This window comes from Zeus faber, assembly GCF_960531495.2.
Source record: "Zeus faber genome assembly, chromosome: 9".
Lineage (NCBI taxonomy): Eukaryota > Metazoa > Chordata > Actinopteri > Zeiformes > Zeidae > Zeus > Zeus faber.
Window position 1 is genome coordinate 1245669 of NC_137197.1, and position 20000 is coordinate 1265668.

The 20000-nt window shown below is 45.0% G+C and overlaps 1 protein-coding gene across 4 annotated transcripts in view; it reads right to left on the reverse strand.

The window, feature by feature from the left end:
• The window catches only part of ltbp4 (latent transforming growth factor beta binding protein 4), a 50081-nt gene that overhangs the window by 27146 nt on the left and 2935 nt on the right, over window positions 1-20000 (reverse strand). For 3 of the 4 annotated variants that reach the window (XM_080007369.1, XM_080007368.1, XM_080007367.1), the window contains exons 2-10: window positions 9518-9751; window positions 9209-9282; window positions 8609-8782; window positions 5890-5989; window positions 5487-5546; window positions 2715-2837; window positions 1141-1317; window positions 818-931; window positions 255-713 (exon numbers count right to left, since the gene is read on the reverse strand). In XM_080007369.1, coding sequence (XP_079863495.1) covers window positions 255-713; window positions 818-931; window positions 1141-1317; window positions 2715-2837; window positions 5487-5546; window positions 5890-5989; window positions 8609-8782; window positions 9209-9282; window positions 9518-9751 — 1515 coding nt within the window. The remainder of the gene's footprint in view (window positions 1-254; window positions 714-817; window positions 932-1140; window positions 1318-2714; window positions 2838-5486; window positions 5547-5889; window positions 5990-8608; window positions 8783-9208; window positions 9283-9517; window positions 9752-20000) is intronic. The other variant, XM_080007370.1, reaches the window with a different exon arrangement.

A 20000-nucleotide genomic window follows, 5' to 3' on the forward strand; every position in this document is an offset into this window, starting at 1 on the left:
TATAGAAACATACAAATAAAAAAATCACCGTAAAACAGACAACAGATAAAAAACTACTTTCATTGTTACTGAATGATATCTGAGTGAATTTAAAAGACTGATCCGGGTCAGAGCAGAAGCAGTGACTCAAAGTGCTCCTCTGGCTCCTGCACGATGCAGCAGCTTGTATTTGAATAAGAACTCAGAACATTTTCGGTTTTCGGATCAAATACAAGATTTCATTTTGTGACTCGTTTCCAAAAGGTTGCTGTTACCTTGACCACCAGTGGGGGGCGACGGTGTCCTGAGCTGTGTTCTGGGCGTTCCGGAGGTGCGGTTCTGAGTCAGAATGAACCCGCCACCACCAGGCTGGTCAGGGTGAGTGGTTCCATTGGAACCAGCAGAACCTACAGCAGCACCAGAACTTCTGCCTCCAGCAGCAGAAACAGAACCACTTGAGGATCCTCTCGAAGGACCTGAAGAGCTTCCTAAGGAACCACCTGAGGAACCTACTGAGGAACCTACTGAGGAACCTGATGAGGAAACCCTCATGGAACCACCTGAAGAAACTGCTGAGGAACCTCCCGAGGAACTTCCCGAGGAACCTCCCGAGGAACCTCCCGAGGAACCTCCCGTGGAACCTCCTGAGGAGCTGCGCAAACTGGGTTCCCTAGTAGAAGGTTTGTGCTGCAGCCATTTACCACCACTAGAACCACTACTAACAGACTGAGAAGCTGAAAAAGAAAGAAAGTTTAATGAGCTCCTCATTCCAATGATGGGAATTAAAACTTACGTGAGGTCACATTCCATAATTAAAAATTGAAAGCTAAGCTGTTACCTTGGTTGCTATCGGTCACAAGCTTAGCGCCCTCTGGTGCTCTGTGGCTGAACTGCAGAGCAGATGCTGAGTAGTGATACCCAGGACCTGCAGGACATATCTCCTTAAACTCCACTAGAGAGAGAGAGAGAGAGAGATTGTGGATCCAGTGGTGATGCACTCTGCTGTGTTCTACACTTTCACCACATTTCATCTACATTTGAGACTAAAATCCATTTTAAGGAGCCAGATCTTCGTTTATCCTTTAGCGATTGACACCATTTTCACGTTGTTTCGTACAAACCAGTCACAGAAGCAGGGTACACAGGGTCTACCGGACCGACCTGAACCGAAGTAGGGACACCTCTGGCAGGCGGAGCCCCAGGCCTTCCCCACCCGGCTGCAGCAGCAGATCTGCTTGGTGATGTTCCTCAGGATGGGAAGAGAACAGGAGGACGGACCTCGACCGGAACCAAGGACACGGTAACACTGACTCTTCTCCTCCGATATCACGCTCTGGGCTGAGGAGAGCGGAGGCACAGAAACCAAAAAAAAGAAAATCAGACAAACACTCCACTCAGCATTTTGTGAGTCATTAAGACCTTCAGCAGAACATGCAGAACGAGTCCCAAGCCGGACAGCTGGTTACCATGGAGACACAGAGACACATGAGCCAATCGAGACGGAGACACAAGGACACTTCCAACCCAACACTGAAGTAACAGCTTCTCCAGGTTCCAATGTACGGAGTGAGTGTTCATGCTGTTAGAAGGACGACACATCGGAAGAAGATGGAGGTTGACACCACCTTCAAGCACCAAGGTGGACGTGAAGACCACAGACACAATGAGGTGTGGCAGGCCTTCACACTAGGAATGCAGCGGTATGCGCCCCCCGAACCCGAGCCCACTATCCTGACGCCTGCCCTCCAATCAGATGAACTCATGCGAATGATAACAACCCAGCAACGACCTTTAACCCCTCCTCCCACCGTCAAACAGGGAGCGGTACACGATGACAGACGACTAGAAAATCACATTTTACACCTTTTACCTTTTTTTCCCTTAAATATACAGGTAGTGAAACTGTACCGTTACCATGGCCCCCAAACCATGACACGACCCCACCCGTGAGCTCACTCTGCCCTTTCATCCCTACTTCACACCCGTGCAGGCCTCCACACAGACACATCATGCTACTGACAGACAGACGCTCCAACACTGACACCAGCCACACGAAGCCAGCATTCTGCCTCCTGCTCCACCCGTGCAGCAGATGCTGGTTAGAATACACAGACGTTCAGGATTCACTGGAGCATCTTAGCACTTGATTCACCTGAGGCCCTGAACCTTCAAGTGAGGAAGAGCCGGTCACCCTGCTGATGGTGCTGGTCCTGACCGGGGGCTTTGCTGACCATGACTGAAATGCACAGCGGCTTGGACGTCACTCTGCATTAAATACTCTATACTCTGATAAATGACTCCAAGGAACCGTTAAGAGCCCTGGGGATCTTACATACAACTGTTGGGTTATTCAACAGAACTATGATGTTTTTTGAAACCTACAGTCTCATAATAATATTATGGGACTGTAGGTTTCAAAAAACATCACATTTTGATGGACTCCTCACATATGATGTGAGGAGTCCATCAAAAGGATGATCGGACCGGGGCTGGTTCCTGTACTTTCCATACTTACACAGAAGGTATGATGTATGAGATAATATCTACAGTAGGTCCAGGATATTACTGCTTATATTTGGAGCACAGTTGAAGTCAGCGCTAAGACAGAACTTGGAAAAACCTGAACTGGAATCTGTTATTCCTGGTGTCATTCCGGAGCAGGCGGAGGAGGCGATGGCAGCATTCCGGTTGGACACATTTCAGGAATGTTGTGTGTGTGTGTGTGTGTTACTTACAGATGCAGATTCCATGTGAGGCATCCAGGATGAAGCCCAGCCTGCACACACAACTAAAGCTCCCCCTGGTGTTCACACACAGCCCATTCTCACACTTGCCCGGAAGCAGACACTCATTCACATCTACATGTACATATATATATACACACACATATACACACATTAATATGCAACTATGTTACTTATGCTTGTACCGTGTAACTATTTACTTATGCTATGGTACCGTGTAACTATTTACTTATGCTATGGTACCGTGTAACTATGTTACTTATGCTTGTACCGTGTAACTATGTTACTTATGCTATGGTACCGTGTAACTATTTACTTATGCTATGGTACCGTGTAACTATGTTACTTATGCTTGTACCGTGTAACTATGTTACTTATGCCATGGTACCGTGTAACTATTTACTTATGCTATGGTACCGTGTAACTATGTTACTTATGCAACGGTACCGTGTAACTATGTTACTTATGCTTGTACCGTGTAACTTTATTACTTATGCTATGGTACCATGTAACTATGTTACTTACGCTATGGTACCGTGTAACTCTGTTACTTACGCTATTTACTTAGCACTACCTAGCAGTATTTATTGTAAAACTAATGTTGTTGTTACACTAATCTCTGTCGCAATGTAGCTTGAATGTTATTCTCCCTTGTAAGTCGCTTTGGATAAAAGCGTCTGCTAAATGACTAAATGTAAATTTAAATGTATTCAATTCAATCATACTTCAACAAATGACCCAAGGTTCATTTACATGGCATGACACTGACACACATTCACACAGACATGTATTACACCAATAGGTGGATTGAGTGTGTGTGTGTTTGTATTGCTATACAGTACTTGTGATATACATATATATACACATATATAAACATAGATATATATGTTATAAATGTACACACACACACACACACACAGTGTATATATATATATATATATATATATATATATATATATATACTGTGTGTGTGTGTATGTATCTGTGTAAATATATATCTGTATGTATATGCCACATGTACTGTATATATATATATATATATATATATATATATATATATATATACAGTGGAGCAAAAAAGTATTTAGTCAGCCACCAATTGTGCAAGTTCGCCCACTTAAAAAGATGAGAGAGGCCTGTTATTTTCATCATAGGTTCACCTCAACTATGAGAGACAAAATGAGAAAAAAAATCCAGAAAATCACATTGTCTGATTTTTAAAGAATTTATTTGCAAATTATGGTGGAAAATAAGTATTTGGTCAAAAACGAAAGTTCATCTCAATACTTTGTTATATACCCTTTGTTTGCAATGACAGAGGTCAAACGTTTTCTGTAAGTCTTCACAAGGTTTTCACACACTGTTGCTGGTATTTTGGCCCATTCCTCCATGCAGATCTCCTCTAGAGCAGTGATGTTTTGGGGCTGTCGCTGGGCAACACAGACTTTCAACTCCCTCCAAAGATTTTCTATGGGGTTGAGATCTGGAGACTGGCTAGGCCACTCCAGGACCTTGAAATGCTTCTTACGAAGCCACTCCTTCGTTGCCCTGGCGGTGTGTTTGGGGTCATTGTCATGCTGAAAGACCCAGCCACGTTTCATCTTCAATGCCCTTGCTGATGGAAGGAGGTTTTCACTCAAAATCTCACGATACATGGCCCCATTCATTCTTTCCTTTACACGGATCAGTCGTCCTGGTCCCTTTGCAGAAAAACAGCCCCAAAGCATGATGTCTCCACCCCCATGCTTCACAGTAGGTATGGTGTTCTTTGGATGCAACTCAGCTTTCTTTCTCCTCCAAACACGACCAGTTGAGTTTTTACCAAAAAGTTCTATTTTGGTTTCATCTGACCATATAACATTCTCCCAATCCTCTTCTGGATCATCCAAATGCTCTCTAGCAAACTTCAGACGGGCCTGGACATGTACTGGCTTAAGCAGGGGGACACGTCTGGCACTGCAGGATTTGAGTCCCTGGCGGCGTAGTGTGTTACTGATGGTAGCCTTTGTTACTTTGGTCCCAGCTCTCTGCAGGTCATTCACTAGGTCCCCCCGTGTGGTTCTGGGATGTTTGCTCACTGTTGTTTTGATCATTTTGACCCCACAGGGTGAGATCTTGCGTGGAGCCCCAGATCGAGGGAGATTATCAGTGGTCTTGTATGTCTTCCATTTTCTAATAATTGCTCCCACAGTTGATTTCTTCACAACAAGCTGCTTACCTATTGCAGATTCAGTCTTCTCAGCCTGGTGCAGGTCTACAATTTTGTTTCTGGTGTCCTTTGACAGCTCTTTGGTCTTGGCCATAGTGGAGTTTGGAGTGTGACTGTTTGAGGTTGTGGACAGGTGTCTTTTATACTGATAACCAGTTCAAACAGGTGCCATTAATACAGGTAACGAGTGGAGGACAGAGGAGCCTCTTAAAGAAAAAGTTACAGGTCCGTGAAAGCCAGAAATCTTGCTTGTTTGTAGGTGACCAAATACTTATTTTACCGAGGAATTTACCAATGAATTCATTAAAAATCCTACATTGTGATTTCCTGGATTCTTTCCCCCCCATTCTGTCTCTCATAGTCGAAGTGAACCTATGATGAAAATTACAGGCCTCTCTCATCTTTTTAAGTGGGAGAACTTGCACAATTGGTGGCTGACTAAATACTTTTTTGCCCCACTGTATATATAGTGTGTGTGTGTGTGTGTGTGTGTGTGTGTGTGTGTGTGTGTGTGTGTGTGTGTGTGTGTGTGTGTGTGTGTGTGTAAAACTCACCCACACACTGTGTTCCATTGATTCTGTCAAAGCCAGTTGGACAGCTGCTGTTGCCTTGACCTGAACATGAACATTGGATCAATAATGGATCAATAACGTGATTTAATGTCAGATAAATCAATCCACCAATACGGAGGAGAGAGTCAGGACCGAGCAGCTCCTGCCCTGAGCCCCTGAGCGAGCTCTGTTCTTTCAGCTGTTTTGTTTCTCTGCTTGTGTCAGAGCTCAGCTGAGCAGCTGGGCTGAGATCTCTTCACAGCAACACACACTGTTCTCTGCGATGACTGTTTTGGTTCAACAGCTGGAACGAAGCTGATTTCCAGACTGCTTCAGTTGACGACTTGAGGAACACCTGTCGTCCAAACACTGTTGACATAGGAAAGCAGAGTGTGTGTGTGTTTACCAGTTTTGGGAGGACAGATGACACACTGAGTGATTCCCCAGCCTTTCCCGACACTACAGCAAGTTTCCATGCTCCTCAAGCCCGGGAGAGGAGAGACGCACTGCAGAGACAGAGATAGAGAGAGACAGACAGGTAAGTCAAATCAATGCACCACATAGAGACTGAACAAAGACATGACAACACCAGCACTACATTAACACCAGGAGCAGGTCCACCCTCGCTGTTCAGCTGGGAATCCTTCTGGAACGCTCCTACATCCTCAACACTGCCGTGGGATGTCGCACGTTCTTCTGCAAGAAAAGCCTGAGGAGCTCTGAGGGATGAAGGTGGAAATGACTGCATTCCAGAACTTTCCATGAAGGTTCAGTGGTGTCCAGGTCAGGACCAGGAGGTGGATGCATCCTCATGAAACCTAAGTGTGAACCCACCTACAGCACAGGCAGGTTTGTCTTGAACAAAGTGGATATTATGAGTGGAGTGCCCCAAGGTTAGATTCTTGGACCATTATTGTTTAAACTCTCCCTGCTCCCAATTGCACATTACTGGAACATGGAACATCATGAGGGAACCTGGTCTCGTAAAGTGGTCTCATGCTTCTATAAAACCACGCAGAGCAATTACTGGAATAAAGGACTCCCACAAAATGGCTGCACAGGCCATGACAGATCCCCTCCGTGTTTAACAGTTGGTAACATTAAACATTGATGTTTGACTTCTTCCAAACGTAGGAAAGGGTGAACAGATGGATGGTTCCTCAGACCCTGTTACTTTGTTCCATTGCTCCATGTTTTGTGGTCCTCACACCAGGTTCCTGCCTTCAATTTTCACCTCCCCTAAACTCACCTGAATCTGCTATACCTGTCTAATAACTTCAGATCCCTTTCCCTACAGAAAACATCCCATCTAAGACATGTCACCATGTCACCGTGTCACGTTGTCATCATGTCACGTTGTCATCATGTCACACTGTCACCATGTCACCATGTCACGTTGTCATCATGTCACGTTGTCATCATGTCACGTTGTCACCATGTCACGTTGTCATCATGTCACGTTGTCATCATCTCACGTTGTCACCATGTCACCACGTCATCATGTCACGGTGTCACCATGTCATCATGTCACCATGTCATTATGTCACGGTGTCACCATGTCACCATGTCACGTTGTCATCATGTCACGTTGTCACCACGTCATCATGTCACGTTGTCACCATGTCATCATGTCACCATGTCATTATGTCACGGTGTCACCATGTCACCATGTCACGTTGTCATCATGTCACGTTGTCACCACGTCATCATGTCACGTTGTCACCATGTCATCATGTCACATTGTCACCATGTCACGTTGTCATCATGTCACCATGTCATCATGTCACCATGTCATCATGTCACCATGTCACGTTGTCATCATGTCACGTTGTCATCATGTCCCGTTGTCATCATGTCCCGTTGTCACCATGTCACGTTGTCATCATGTCACCATGTCATCATGTCACCATGTCATCATGTCACCATGTCATCATGTCACGTTGTCACCATGTCATCATGTCACATTGTCACCATGTCACGTTGTCATCATGTCACCATGTCATCATGTCACCATGTCATCATGTCACCATGTCACGTTGTCATCATGTCACGTTGTCATCATGTCCCGTTGTCATCATGTCCCGTTGTCACCATGTCACGTTGTCATCATGTCACCATGTCATCATGTCACCATGTCATCATGTCACCATGTCACGTTGTCATCCTGTCACGTTGTCATCATGTCACGGGGTCACCATGTCACGTTGTCATCATGTCACATTGTCATCATGTCACCATGTCATCATGTCACCATGTCACGTTGTCATCATGTCACATTGTCATCATGTCACCATGTCATCATGTCACCATGTCATCATGTCACGGTGTCACCATGTCACCATGTCACGTTGTCATCATGTCACGTTGTCACCATGTCACCATGTCACGTTGTCACCATGTCACCATGTCACGTTGTCATCATGTCACGCTGTCATCATGTCACGCTGTCACCATGTCACGTTGTCATCATGTCACGTTGTCATCATGTCACCATGTCATCATGTCACGGTGTCACCATGTCACGTTGTCATCATGTCACATTGTCATCATGTCACCATTTCATCATGTCACCATGTCATCATGTCACGGTGTCACCATGTCACATTGTCATCATGTCACGTTGTCATCATGTCACGTTGTCACCATGTCACCATGTCATCATGTCACGTTGTCACCATGTCACCATGTCACGTTGTCATCATGTCACGGTGTCGCCATGTCACGTTGTCATCATGTCACGTTGTCATCATGTCACCATGTCATCATGTCACCATGTCATCATATCACGGTGTCACCATGTCACCATGTCACGTTGTCATCATGTCACGTTGTCACCATGTCACGTTGTCATCATGTCACGTTGTCACCATGTCATCATGTCACGTTGTCACCATGTCATCATGTCACGTTGTCATCATGTCACGTTGTCACCATGTCACGTTGTCACCATGTCACCACCTCATCATGTCACGTTGTCACCATGTCATCATGTCACGGTGTCACCATGTCACCATGTCACGTTGTCATCATGTCACGTTGTCACCATGTCACCATGTCATCATGTCACCATGTCACCAGAACCAGGATCCCAGAGGACCGGACCCCCCCCCCCAGGTACGTCTCACCTGTCCATCCTTCACCTCCCTGAAGCAGTACTTGAAGCTGGAGTGTTGGCTGTAGGTGCCGTCCCCTCTGAGGGTCTGGGCTTGGACCCTCTGTCCTGCTGGAGCCGGGGCTCCTGCAGACTGCCGCAGGCCAGCAGGGGGGGACGAGCGCACAGCCTGACTCCGCCCTGACACCTGAAACATCGCACCATCGTCTGAACATCACGTTCAAAGAACTGCAGCTTCAACAAGAGGGTTTCACTTCAAACTCTATGAACTCAACCAGTTTCATCCGGTATTTCCTCCAGGTAAAGCCTCGCTCCAGAACTGCTTTGTATTCTGATTCATATGATTTTCATGTCAATCCTACTACTAGTAGTACTACAAACCACTTGTTTGACGCTCGTCGCTTTGCAGCGTTCTCCGGTGTGTGAGACAGAGTTTGGTCTGAGAACAGGTCACCTGACCAATGTTCTCCTCTCTGATTGGTTGATGTGGAAACCTTGCTAGTAAAGCTTCCTCTCGGATCAGGATTCCTCATTTCACTCTTTACACTGTCAAAGTATTTTCTAACTTCCCAAACTGACCCCGACACCAGTGTGTGTTGAGTGTAGGACGAACCTTCATCACCTGGTGGATCCTCACACTGGCCTCCGGGGGGTGCTGCACCCTCACCTTCACCATGGAGCCTCCAGCTGGACAGAAATCACACGCGGTAAGTCGGCTAACTGATCAATTCATCAACCAGTCACTTTATTAATGACTGATTGATTGATTGATTGATTGATTGATTGACCGATCTGTCTGTAAGTCAGTCAGTCAGTCTGGTCCTGATTGGTCCTGTTCCTGCTGCTTATCCGTTCATTTGCAACTTAACTGGCAGAGTTCCTCCAGCACCGACCGGTCTCCCAGTTCTCCCAGTAAACTCACCTGTCGCTTGCCCCGCCTCCCGGCTATCTCCTATTGGCTGGCTCTGGAGGGGGAGGAGGTACTCCGACCGGGTCAGCTCCTGATTGGCTCCGACCAGAGAGGCGGGTGCGGCCTTGACGATTTCATTGGCAGAGACAGGGATCTGGCAGAACTTCCCGGTGAAGTTGGAAGGACAGAGACAGCGGTCCTTCTGTATGCACAGACCTCCATTCTTACAGAGGAGAGGACAGAGGACTGGAGGAGGGGGGAGAGAGAGGGAGAGAGAGAGAGGATGAGAGGGGGAGAGAGAAGCGAGAGAGGGAGACAGAAAGAGAGAGACAAAGAGAGGGAGAGACGCTTGTTTAGGGTGGGGTAGTTAATTACTTCTTTTAGTCATGGTGTAACCAACCCCCAGTGAACTCAAGGTACTCAGTATGTCACATAACACATAGTATTTGAAAAGTACCAGGGTAACATACTGCAAAAACCTGTATCCCATAATGCATTGCTAGAGCACTCCAGTAAAAGCGTGGTCATGACAAGGTGCTGAAAGGAGGTGGAGCGGCTGTGTGGCACTGGCTGTGAGGTGATGTTTGCAGTGCGTCTGTGAAGACAGCGATCTTCTCACTCATGTTACGTGGACGACAGGACGGACATGTTGTGCGGAGCAGGAACTTGAGCAGTTTCCAAAAGAGAGACTGTGCTTCTTCCTGTGGGAGTTCTATTGAAGCTTCCAGGGGAAACAGGTCAGGAGAGACTCTTGGAGACCTTCAAAAACCAGGCTTCAAGGATATTTCCAAGGTTCAGAGTCTGGAGGTCCAAACGGAGACAGTGCTCTGTTCACCGTGTGAGTTCTGCTGCTGCCGCTGGTACAACGTTGTGCTGAAAGCCTGAAAGTCCAGAGGGAATCAAAGGCAAACAGGTTCAAGGCTGCACCTGACGCATGGATCAACACAGGCCCATGGAGGCTCATGGAGTTTTGTTTTTTGGTTTGAATTGTAGTCAAGTGGAGCCGCCCGCGCGCCCCGTTCTCCTGCAGGGTGTTGGCGGTTCAGAGAGGTTCCGCTCTCTGAGACCACAGGGAGACCAGAACCAGTTTCCTGCCTTGAAGTCCTGTGAGAAGCTGCGATTTTAACAGCACAAGAGTGAGATAGACACAATATTGGGTTTCACTTCCACATCCTGAGGTGCAGATGGGATCCGATAGCTCCACAGGATGTTGGTGCATTTAGACCAACCACAGCAGCCGCTAACGGAGCGATAAGAACCAGGAGCTGAGGTCACTTCCCCTTTCAAACATTATGGTAGTGCCCTTTCAGACATGGCCGTACCGTACCTCCCCTTTAAAAGTGAGTTTGCTTCCGCTGGAACAGGACACATTGAAGAGGTTGAAAATGGCTGCCAGGTCATTGGAAACAAACCTAAATCCTGCAGAGAAACACAGAGGATCTGACCGAGGGAGAGCGACGGGCGAGAGACCTCAGGAAAGAGAGCGAGAGTGAGACACGATGGGGGACGTTTACGTGTGTGTGTGTGTGATGCAGTCCATCTGTAGAATCCATTTGCAGGAGAACTATTAGGTCACCTTGTTTACACGCACACACACACACACACACACACACACACACACACACACACACACACACACACACTGCGTAGATCCAGCTGTTTGCCAGAAACATGAATTTTTGACCCTGTGATGTCATAGTCATCCTCCTCCTCTTCTTCTCCTCTTCCCTCCTTCTCTCCTCACCAGAGAAACTAACTATAACTGCGAATATATCACCTTTTATGGTCTATGCTGCATGTGTGGGAGTGTGTGTGCTTGAGAATGTGTGTGTGCTCGTGCGTCTGCGCAGGCACGTGTGTGTGTGTGTGTGTGTGTGTGTGTGTGTGTGTGTGTGTGTGTGTGTGTGTGTGTGTGTGTGTGTGTGTGTGCACATGTGTTCAGAGTCTTGCATCACTCCTGGTTTCAACATAAATACATCATCAGCCAAATATCTTGGCTACGGTGTGTGTTCCTTGTTTTTGCGATTTTGTGTTTCTTGATGTGCACGTGTGTGCACAGGTCCATGTGTATATCTGATGGGCTGTGTGTGTGTGTGTGTGTGTGTGTGTGTGTGTGTGTGTGTGTTGGTGTGCTTGCTTTTAAATGAAAGCCACATGCCAGCTTTCTTTGTACCTCCATCTGTATCTCCCTCTCTCTTTCTTTCTCTCTAACGACAAACAGACTGAATCAGATTCACCTCTCATCACATCATACTGTATTTATAAAATCCTTGAGATAATAGATAGTTATGTTAGTTACTGCACCCTGACCACACCCACCTGGTGTGTTCCACTCACTGTCAATTAACTCTCTCTCTCTTTCTCTCTCTCTCTCTCTATTCTCATTTTGAAGATCGTTTCTAGCGTCAATAGGATCGCTACCAAAAAAGCTTTCATTTCCTTCAATACATTTGTTGACTTGCGTGGCTTGATGTCCGTCACTGTGTGCTGAGCGGGAGATCCTTTCCTCACGCTCGTTGCGTCAACGCCCACACGCAACACCGGCAGAAAGCTGCTCACGAAGCCCCGCCTACTGCAGCACAGAGCTGAGCGGCTGGCTCTTCGCTTGTTTATTAAAGTTTATTAATATTACACGTGCCACATTTCACCAAACTGGATGCTGCACGTCCTTGGGTCCCAGCAACACACCCACCAGGTGGGAAGTAGATCAGATAAACCCTTGTCCAGATAATCTAAAGACAGACAGACAGACAGACAGACAGACAGACAGACAGAGAACAGAGATTCCTTCCTTTATTAGTTCGATGCACACACACACACACACACACACACACACACACACACACACACACACACACACACACACACACACACACACACACACACACACACACACACACACACAGTGTGATAAATAACCTCTGCAACCTCTCCACACATCTGAACTCTGAGTTGTTCCACAGTGACAATAGAGTCACATGTGAACTAGAAACTTCAATAGATGACAAAATTAAATATCTATTGAGGGAGCAAACGTTCAAGCTGCAAAGTGTGATGCTGTCTGGGAAAACACTGAACAAGGAAAGAGTTCAGTACTCATCACTCCGTAGCTTGGCAGCATCTGCCTGCCGCTGTTGATGCCACATTGTAAAAGCAAAGCAGCAGCAGCAGCAGCAGCAGCAGCAGCAGCAGCAGCAGCAGCAGCAGCAGATGCAGCAGATGCAGCAGCAGCAGCAGCAGGTGCAGCAGATGCAGCAGCAGCAGCAGCAGGTGCAGCAGATGCAGCAGCAGCAGCAGCTTCCTGGCTTCAGGGTTCAGGCCTTGGTTCCACAGCAGCTGAGGCTGGTAAAGCCAGTCTGGTCTCATGTGATGTGAGACTGTAAACCAACAGGCGACAGCAATGAACTAACAAATGAACTCCCAAAACCTCATGAAACCAGAGCTGGCTGGGTGGCTAGACGTGGGGCCAACAACTACAACAACTTCATCAACAACAACAACAACAACAACAACTACAACAACTTCATCAACAACTACAACAACTACAACAACTTCATCAACAACAACTGCAACTACAACAACTTAATCAACAACTACAACAACTTCATCAACAACTACAACAACTTCATCAACAACTACAACAACTACAACAACTTCATCAACAACTACAACAACTTCATCAACAACAACTGCAACTACAACAACAACTTCATCAACAACTACAACAACTTAATCAACAACAACTGCAACTACAACAACTTCATCAACAACTACAACAACTTCATCAACAACTACAACAACTTCATCAACAACTACAACAACTTCATCAACAACAACTGCAACTACAACAACAACTTCATCAACAACTACAACAACTACAACAACTTAATCAACAACAACTGCAACTACAACAACTTCATCAACAACTACAACAACTTCATCAACAACTACAACAACTACAACAACTTCATCAACAACTACAACAACTTCATCAACAACAACTGCAACTACAACAACTACAACAACTTAATCAACAACTACGACAACTTCATCAACAACTACAACAACTTCATCAACAACAACTACAACAACTTCATCAACAACTACAACAACTTCATCAACAACAACTACAACAACTACAACAACTTCATCAACAACTACAACAACTTCATCAACAACAACTACAACAACTTCATCAACAACTACAACTTCATCATCAACAACTACCACAACTTCATCAACAACTACAATTTCATCATCAACAACTACAACAACTTCATCAACAACAACAACAACTACAACAACAACTTCATCAACAACTACAACAACTTCATCAACAACCACAACTTCATCAACAACTACAACAACTTTATCAACAACTACAACAACAACTACAACAACTTCATCAACAACTACAACAACTTCATCAACTACAACAACTAAATCAACAACTACAACAACTTCATCAACAACTACAACAACTACAACAACTTCATCAACAACTACAACAACTTCATCAACAACAACAACTGCAACTACAACAACTACAACAACTACAACAACTTCATCAACAACAACAACTACAACAATTACAACAACTTCATCAACAACTACAACAACTTCATCAACAACAACTACAACAACTTCATCAACAACTACAACAACTTCATCAACAACAACTACAACAACTTCATCAACAACAACTACAACAACTTCATCAACAACTACAACAACTACAACTTCATCAACAACTACAACAACTTCATCAACAACAACAACTACAACAACAACTTCATCAACAACTACAACTTCATCAACAACTACAACAACTTCATCAACAACTACAACAACAACTTCATCAACAACTACAACTTCATCAACAACTACAACAACTTCATCAACAACTACAACAACAACTTCATCAACAACTACAACTTCATCAACAACTACAACAACTTCATCAACAACAACAACTACAACAACAACTTCATCAACAACTACAACTTCATCAACAACTACAACAACTTCATCAACAACTACAACAACAACTTCATCAACAACTACAACTTCATCAACAACTACAACAACTTCATCAACAGCTCCAACAACTTCATCAACAACCACAAAAACGTCATCAACAACTACAACAACTTCATCAATAACTACAACAACTACAACAACTTCATCAACAACTACAACAACTTCATCAACAACCACAACAACTACAACAACTTCATCAACAACTACAACAACTTCATCAACAACTACAACAACTTTATCAACAACCACAACAACTTCATCAACAACTTCATCAACAACTTCATCAACAACCAGCACAACTTCATCAACAACTACAACAACTTCATCAACAACTACAACAACTTCATCAACAACTCCATCAACAACCCCAACAACTTCATCAACAACCACAAAAACGTCATCAACAACTACAACAACTTCATCAACAACTACAACAACTACAACAACTTCATCAACAACTACAACAACTTCATCAACAACTACAACAACTTCATCAACAACTACAACAACTAAAACAACTTCATCAACAACCACAGCAACTTCATCAACAACTTCATCAACAACTACAACAACTTCATCAACAACTACAACAACTAAAACAACTTCATCAACAACCACAGCAACTTCATCAACAACTTCATCAACAACCACAACAACTTCATCAACAACTACAACAACTTCATCAGAAAACTCCCGCTATTCAAGTGCCATTATCACGTTGCAGATGAAAGCCCTTCATGGGAAACCTGGAGCTCCATGAGAGGTTTTCTCGGGCTAAAATCCAGAGTCCAAATCATCGAGAAGTGGTACCGCTGCACACAGGATGTGAAGGTCTGTAAACTGGGGCCATATGTACACAGCCACCACTATTTGGTGATAGCCATGGTCAGGCTACAGATGTGAGCCACATCTTCAAGATGAAGAACATCATTGTGAAACAGCAATGAGTTATTGGTTTCAGACGGAAGATGAAAAGTGGTGAACATCAGACGCTTGGAAGGAATAGATGAGGGGATAGAATAGCAACCGGAGAGATAAGAGAGCCTCCGCAGCTGTACTTAAAGCTGACATCAAAACGGCATCCAAGGTTTTCACTGACCTCTTCTCCAAGATCTGGAAGCATGATGTCATAGCAGAGGACTGGAGAGAAGGCCTCATTGTCAAGGTGCCAAAGAATGGGAACCTCATTTAGATCAGATCTTCATCCTCCAAAACATCACCTAGCATCATCTGAGGTGGAACCCATTTGACAGTGTTCCTATAGAAAATCCTAGGAGCTTACAAAAACCCGGCCAAAATGATCAATCGTTTTGGGATTTGGGATTTTGGGACCATTTTCGAACCTTTCAGTGCAGTGTGATCCTTGATAGCTCTGTCGCGGAGACCTTTCAAGTAAAGTCTGGTGTAGGGCAGGGATGGATCCTCTACCAAATCCTTTTTATTTTACCATGGACTGGGTGATGCGCAAAAAAACATCCGGCCATGCTTAAGGAATCTTGGGACCTTCTTATCCCTAAGGTCGGTCATGTCATCACCGAGGACCAGGCCATCGGTGTCTCATCTAATACCAAACACCTCCCACTAAGGTCGGACGGACTTATCTGGTCTTCAAACAGACCAGTCGTCCTGTCGACATCACGTAGAGCTGAGTCATGTCCATCAACACCCCGATCAACGTCAATGGAGCTTGTACACGTTGACCGCGTTGGGTGGACTCCGTCCGCCCCATCTGGTCAAAGGCTCCAACCTCAAGACCGAGCTCAGCTTCTACAACATCAATGTTATTTACATCAGTGCAAATAAAGTCAGATTGATGGTTGCGCGTCAAAACCCTGTTGCTTGCTTTGGGCCTCATATGTATTTCTGCCACGGAATTCCTTTTGCATTTCCGCATTCCACTTGGGAGCAAAGTCACAAAGTAAATTACTATTACAAATACAAAGATTGAGAACTCATGTCGGGAAATATTGTGGAAGGTTGAGTTGGACATGACCGAATGTGAATCATAGCACATCCGTGGGGATTGAGCTGCTCCGTTTTTAAATGTTTTTCGAGAAATAGTTTGTTTGTGTGGCTCAAAAAATGTGAGGAGTAGCACGGCGCTATTTTGGGAAAACACCAAGATGTGCGATGATAGTAAAAGAGGGCGGCGCTGCCATCAGGCTTCTGGAGGCGTCTGCGGTCTGCACGGCAAAACTATCAACAGCTTGAGACGCGCCCCAGACACTGGAGTGGGAAAAGCACAGGTGACACTGAAGCAGGGCTCAGCCCCAAGGCCGACGTCATCAACATCTCCAAGCAGAAGAAGTAGAACATCACAGGCAGGAGCAACGTTGCGTGAGGACGCCCCCAGAGCACATCCCCCAACCTGTCCTCAGAGGGAGCAGGAGGGAAGCCAAGCAGCAGCAGCAGCAGCAGCAGCAGCAGCAGCAGCAGCAGCAGCACCACCTCCACCACCACCACCACCACCACCACCACCACCACCAGCAGCAGCAGAAGCAGCACCACCACCTCCACCACCACCACCACCAGCAGCAGCAGCAGTGGAGGCTGAGCTCAGGGAGATGAGTCCTGGGTCCAAGCTGTGGAGTCAGTGGCTGAAGAAGTACTGTACTACAACAAACAAACAAACAAACAAACAAACAAACAAACAAACACTGTCCCTGTGTGTGCACGTGTCTTTGACTTAGTGTGTGTGTGTGTGTTTCACTTAGTGTGTGTTTGAGTTAGTGTGTGTGTGTCTGTGTGCTTGTGTGTGTGTGCTAGTGTGTGTGTGTGTGTGTGTTTGAGTTAGTGAGTGTGTTTGAGTTAGTGTGTGTGTGTCTGTGTGCTTGTGTGTGTGTGCTAGTGTGTGTGTGTGTGTGTGTTTGAGTTAGTGTGTGTGTTTGAGTTAGTGTGTGTGTTTGAGTTAGTGTGTGTGTGTGTGTGGGTTTGAGTTAGTGTGTGTGTTAGTGTGTGTGTTAGTGTGTTTGTGTTAGTTTGTGTGTGTGTTAGTGTGTGTGTGTTAGTGTGTGTGTGTGTGTGTGTGTTTGAGTTAGTGTGTGTGTGTGTGTTTGAGTAAGTGTGTGTGTGTGTGTGTGTGTTTGAGTAAGTGTGTGTGTGTGTTTGAGTTAGTGTGTGTGTGTGTGTGTGTGTGTGTTTGAGTAAGTGTGTGTGTGTGTGTGTGTGTTTGATTTTGTGTGTGTGTGTTAGTGTGTGTGTGTGTGTGTTTGAGTTAGTGTGTGTGTATGTGTGTTTGAGTTAGTGTGTGTGTGTGTGTGTGTTTGAGTTAGTGTGTGTGTGTATGTGTGTTTGAGTGTGTGTGTGTGTGTGTGTGTGTGTTTGAGTTAGTGTGTGTGTGTGTGTGTGTGTTTGAGTTAGTGTGTGTGTTTGAGTTAGTGTGTGTGTGTGTGTGTTTGAGTAAGTGTGTGTGGGTTTGAGTTAGTGTGTGTGTTAGTGTGTGTGTTAGTGTGTGTGTGTGTGTGTTTGAGTTAGTGTGTGTGTGTATGTGTGTTTGAGTTAGTGTGTGTGTGTGTGTGTGTTTGAGTTAGTGTGTGTGTGTGTGTGTGTGTGTTTGAGTTAGTGTGTGTGTGTGTGTTTGAGTTAGTGTGTGTGTGTGTGTTTGAGTAAGTGTGTGTGGGTTTGAGTTAGTGTGTGTGTTAGTGTGTTTGTTTTAGTTTGTGTGTGTGTTAGTGTGTGTGTGCTAGTGTGTGTATGTTAGTGTGTGTGTGTGTGTGTGTGTGTTAGTGTGTGTGTTTGAGTTAGTGTGTGTGTGTGTGTGTGTGTGTGTGTTTGAGTCAGTGTGTGTGTTTGAGTTAGTGTGTGTGTGTGTGTGTGTGTTTGATTAGTGTGTGTGTGTGTGTGTTTGAGTAAGTGTGTGTGTGTGTGTGTGTGTGTGTGTGTGTGTGTGTGTGTTTGAGTTAGTGTGTGTGTGTTAGTGTGTGTGTGTTAGTGTGTGTGTGTGTGTGTTAGTGTGTGTATGTTAGTGTGTGTGTGTGTGTGTGTGTGTGTGTGTGTGTTAGTGTGTGTATGTTAGTGTGTGTGTGTTAGTGTGTGTGTGTTTGTGTGTGTGTGTGTGTGTTAGTGTGTGTGTGTTAGTGTGTGTGTGTTAGTGTGTGTGTGTGTGTGTTAGTGTGTGTGTGTTAGTGTCTGTGTGTTAGTGTGTGTTTGTGTGTGTGTTAGTGTGTGTGTGTTAGTGTGTGTATGTTAGTGTGTGAGTGTGTTAGTGTGTGTGTTTGAGTTCGTGTGTGTGTGTTTGTGTGTGTGTGTGTTAGTGTGTGTGTTAGTGTGTGTGTGTTAGTGTGTGTGTGTTAGTGTGTGTGTGTGTGTGTTAGTGTCTGTGTGTTAGTGTGTGTGTGTTTGTGTGTGTGTGTTAGTGTGTGTGTGTGTGTGTGTTAGTGTCTGTGTGTTAGTGTGTGTGTGTTTGTGTGTGTGTTAGTGTGTGTGTGTTAGTGTGTGTATGTTAGTGTGTGTGTGTGTTAGTGTGTGTGTTTGAGTTCGTGTGTGTGTGTGTGTGTGTGTGTGTGTTTGAGTAAGTGTGTGTGTGTGTTTGAGTAAGTGTGTGTGTGTGTGTGTTTGAGTAAGTGTGTGTGTGTGTTTGAGTTAGTGTGTGTGTGTGTGTGTGTGTGTTTGAGTGTGTGTGTGTGTGTGTTTGAGTAAGTGTGTGTGTGTGTGTTTGAGTAAGTGTGTGTGTGTGTGTGTTTGAGTTAGTGTGTGTGTGTGTGTTAGTGTGTGTGTGTGTGTGTATGTGTGTTTGAGTTAGTGTGTGTGTGTATGTGTGTTTGAGTTAGTGTGTGTGTGTATGTGTGTTTGAGTTAGTGTGTGTGTGTGTGTGTGTGTTTGAGTTAGTGTGTGTGTGTGTATGTGTGTTTGAGTTAGTGTGTGTGTGTGTGTTTGAGTTAGTGTGTGTGTGTGTGTGTTAGTGTGTTTGTTTTAGTTTGTGTGTGTGTTAGTGTGTGTGTGCTAGTGTGTGTATGTTAGTGTGTATGTGTGTGTGTTAGTGTGTGTGTTTGAGTTAGTGTGTGTGTGTGTGTGTGTGTGTGTTTGAGTCAGTGTGTGTGTTTGAGTTAGTGTGTGTGTGTGTGTGTTTGATTAGTGTGTGTGTGTGTGTGTTTGAGTAAGTGTGTGTGTGTTAGTGTGTGTGTGTTAGTGTGTGTGTTAGTGTGTGTATGTTAGTGTGTGTGTGTTAGGGTGTGTGTGTTAGTGTGTGTGTGTGTGTGTGTGTGTGTGTGTGTTAGTGTGTGTGTGTGTTAGTGTGTGTGTGTTTGTGTGTGTGTGTTAGTGTGTGTGTGTTAGTGTGTGTGTGGTAGTGTGTGTGTGTGTGTGTTAGTGTCTGTGTGTTAGTGTGTGTGTGTGTTAGTGTGTGTGTGTTAGTGTGTGTGTGTGTGTGTTAGTGTCTGTGTGTTAGTGTGTGTGTGTGTTAGTGTGTGTGTTTGAGTTCGTGTGTGTGTGTGTTTGAGTCAGTGTGTGTGTTTGA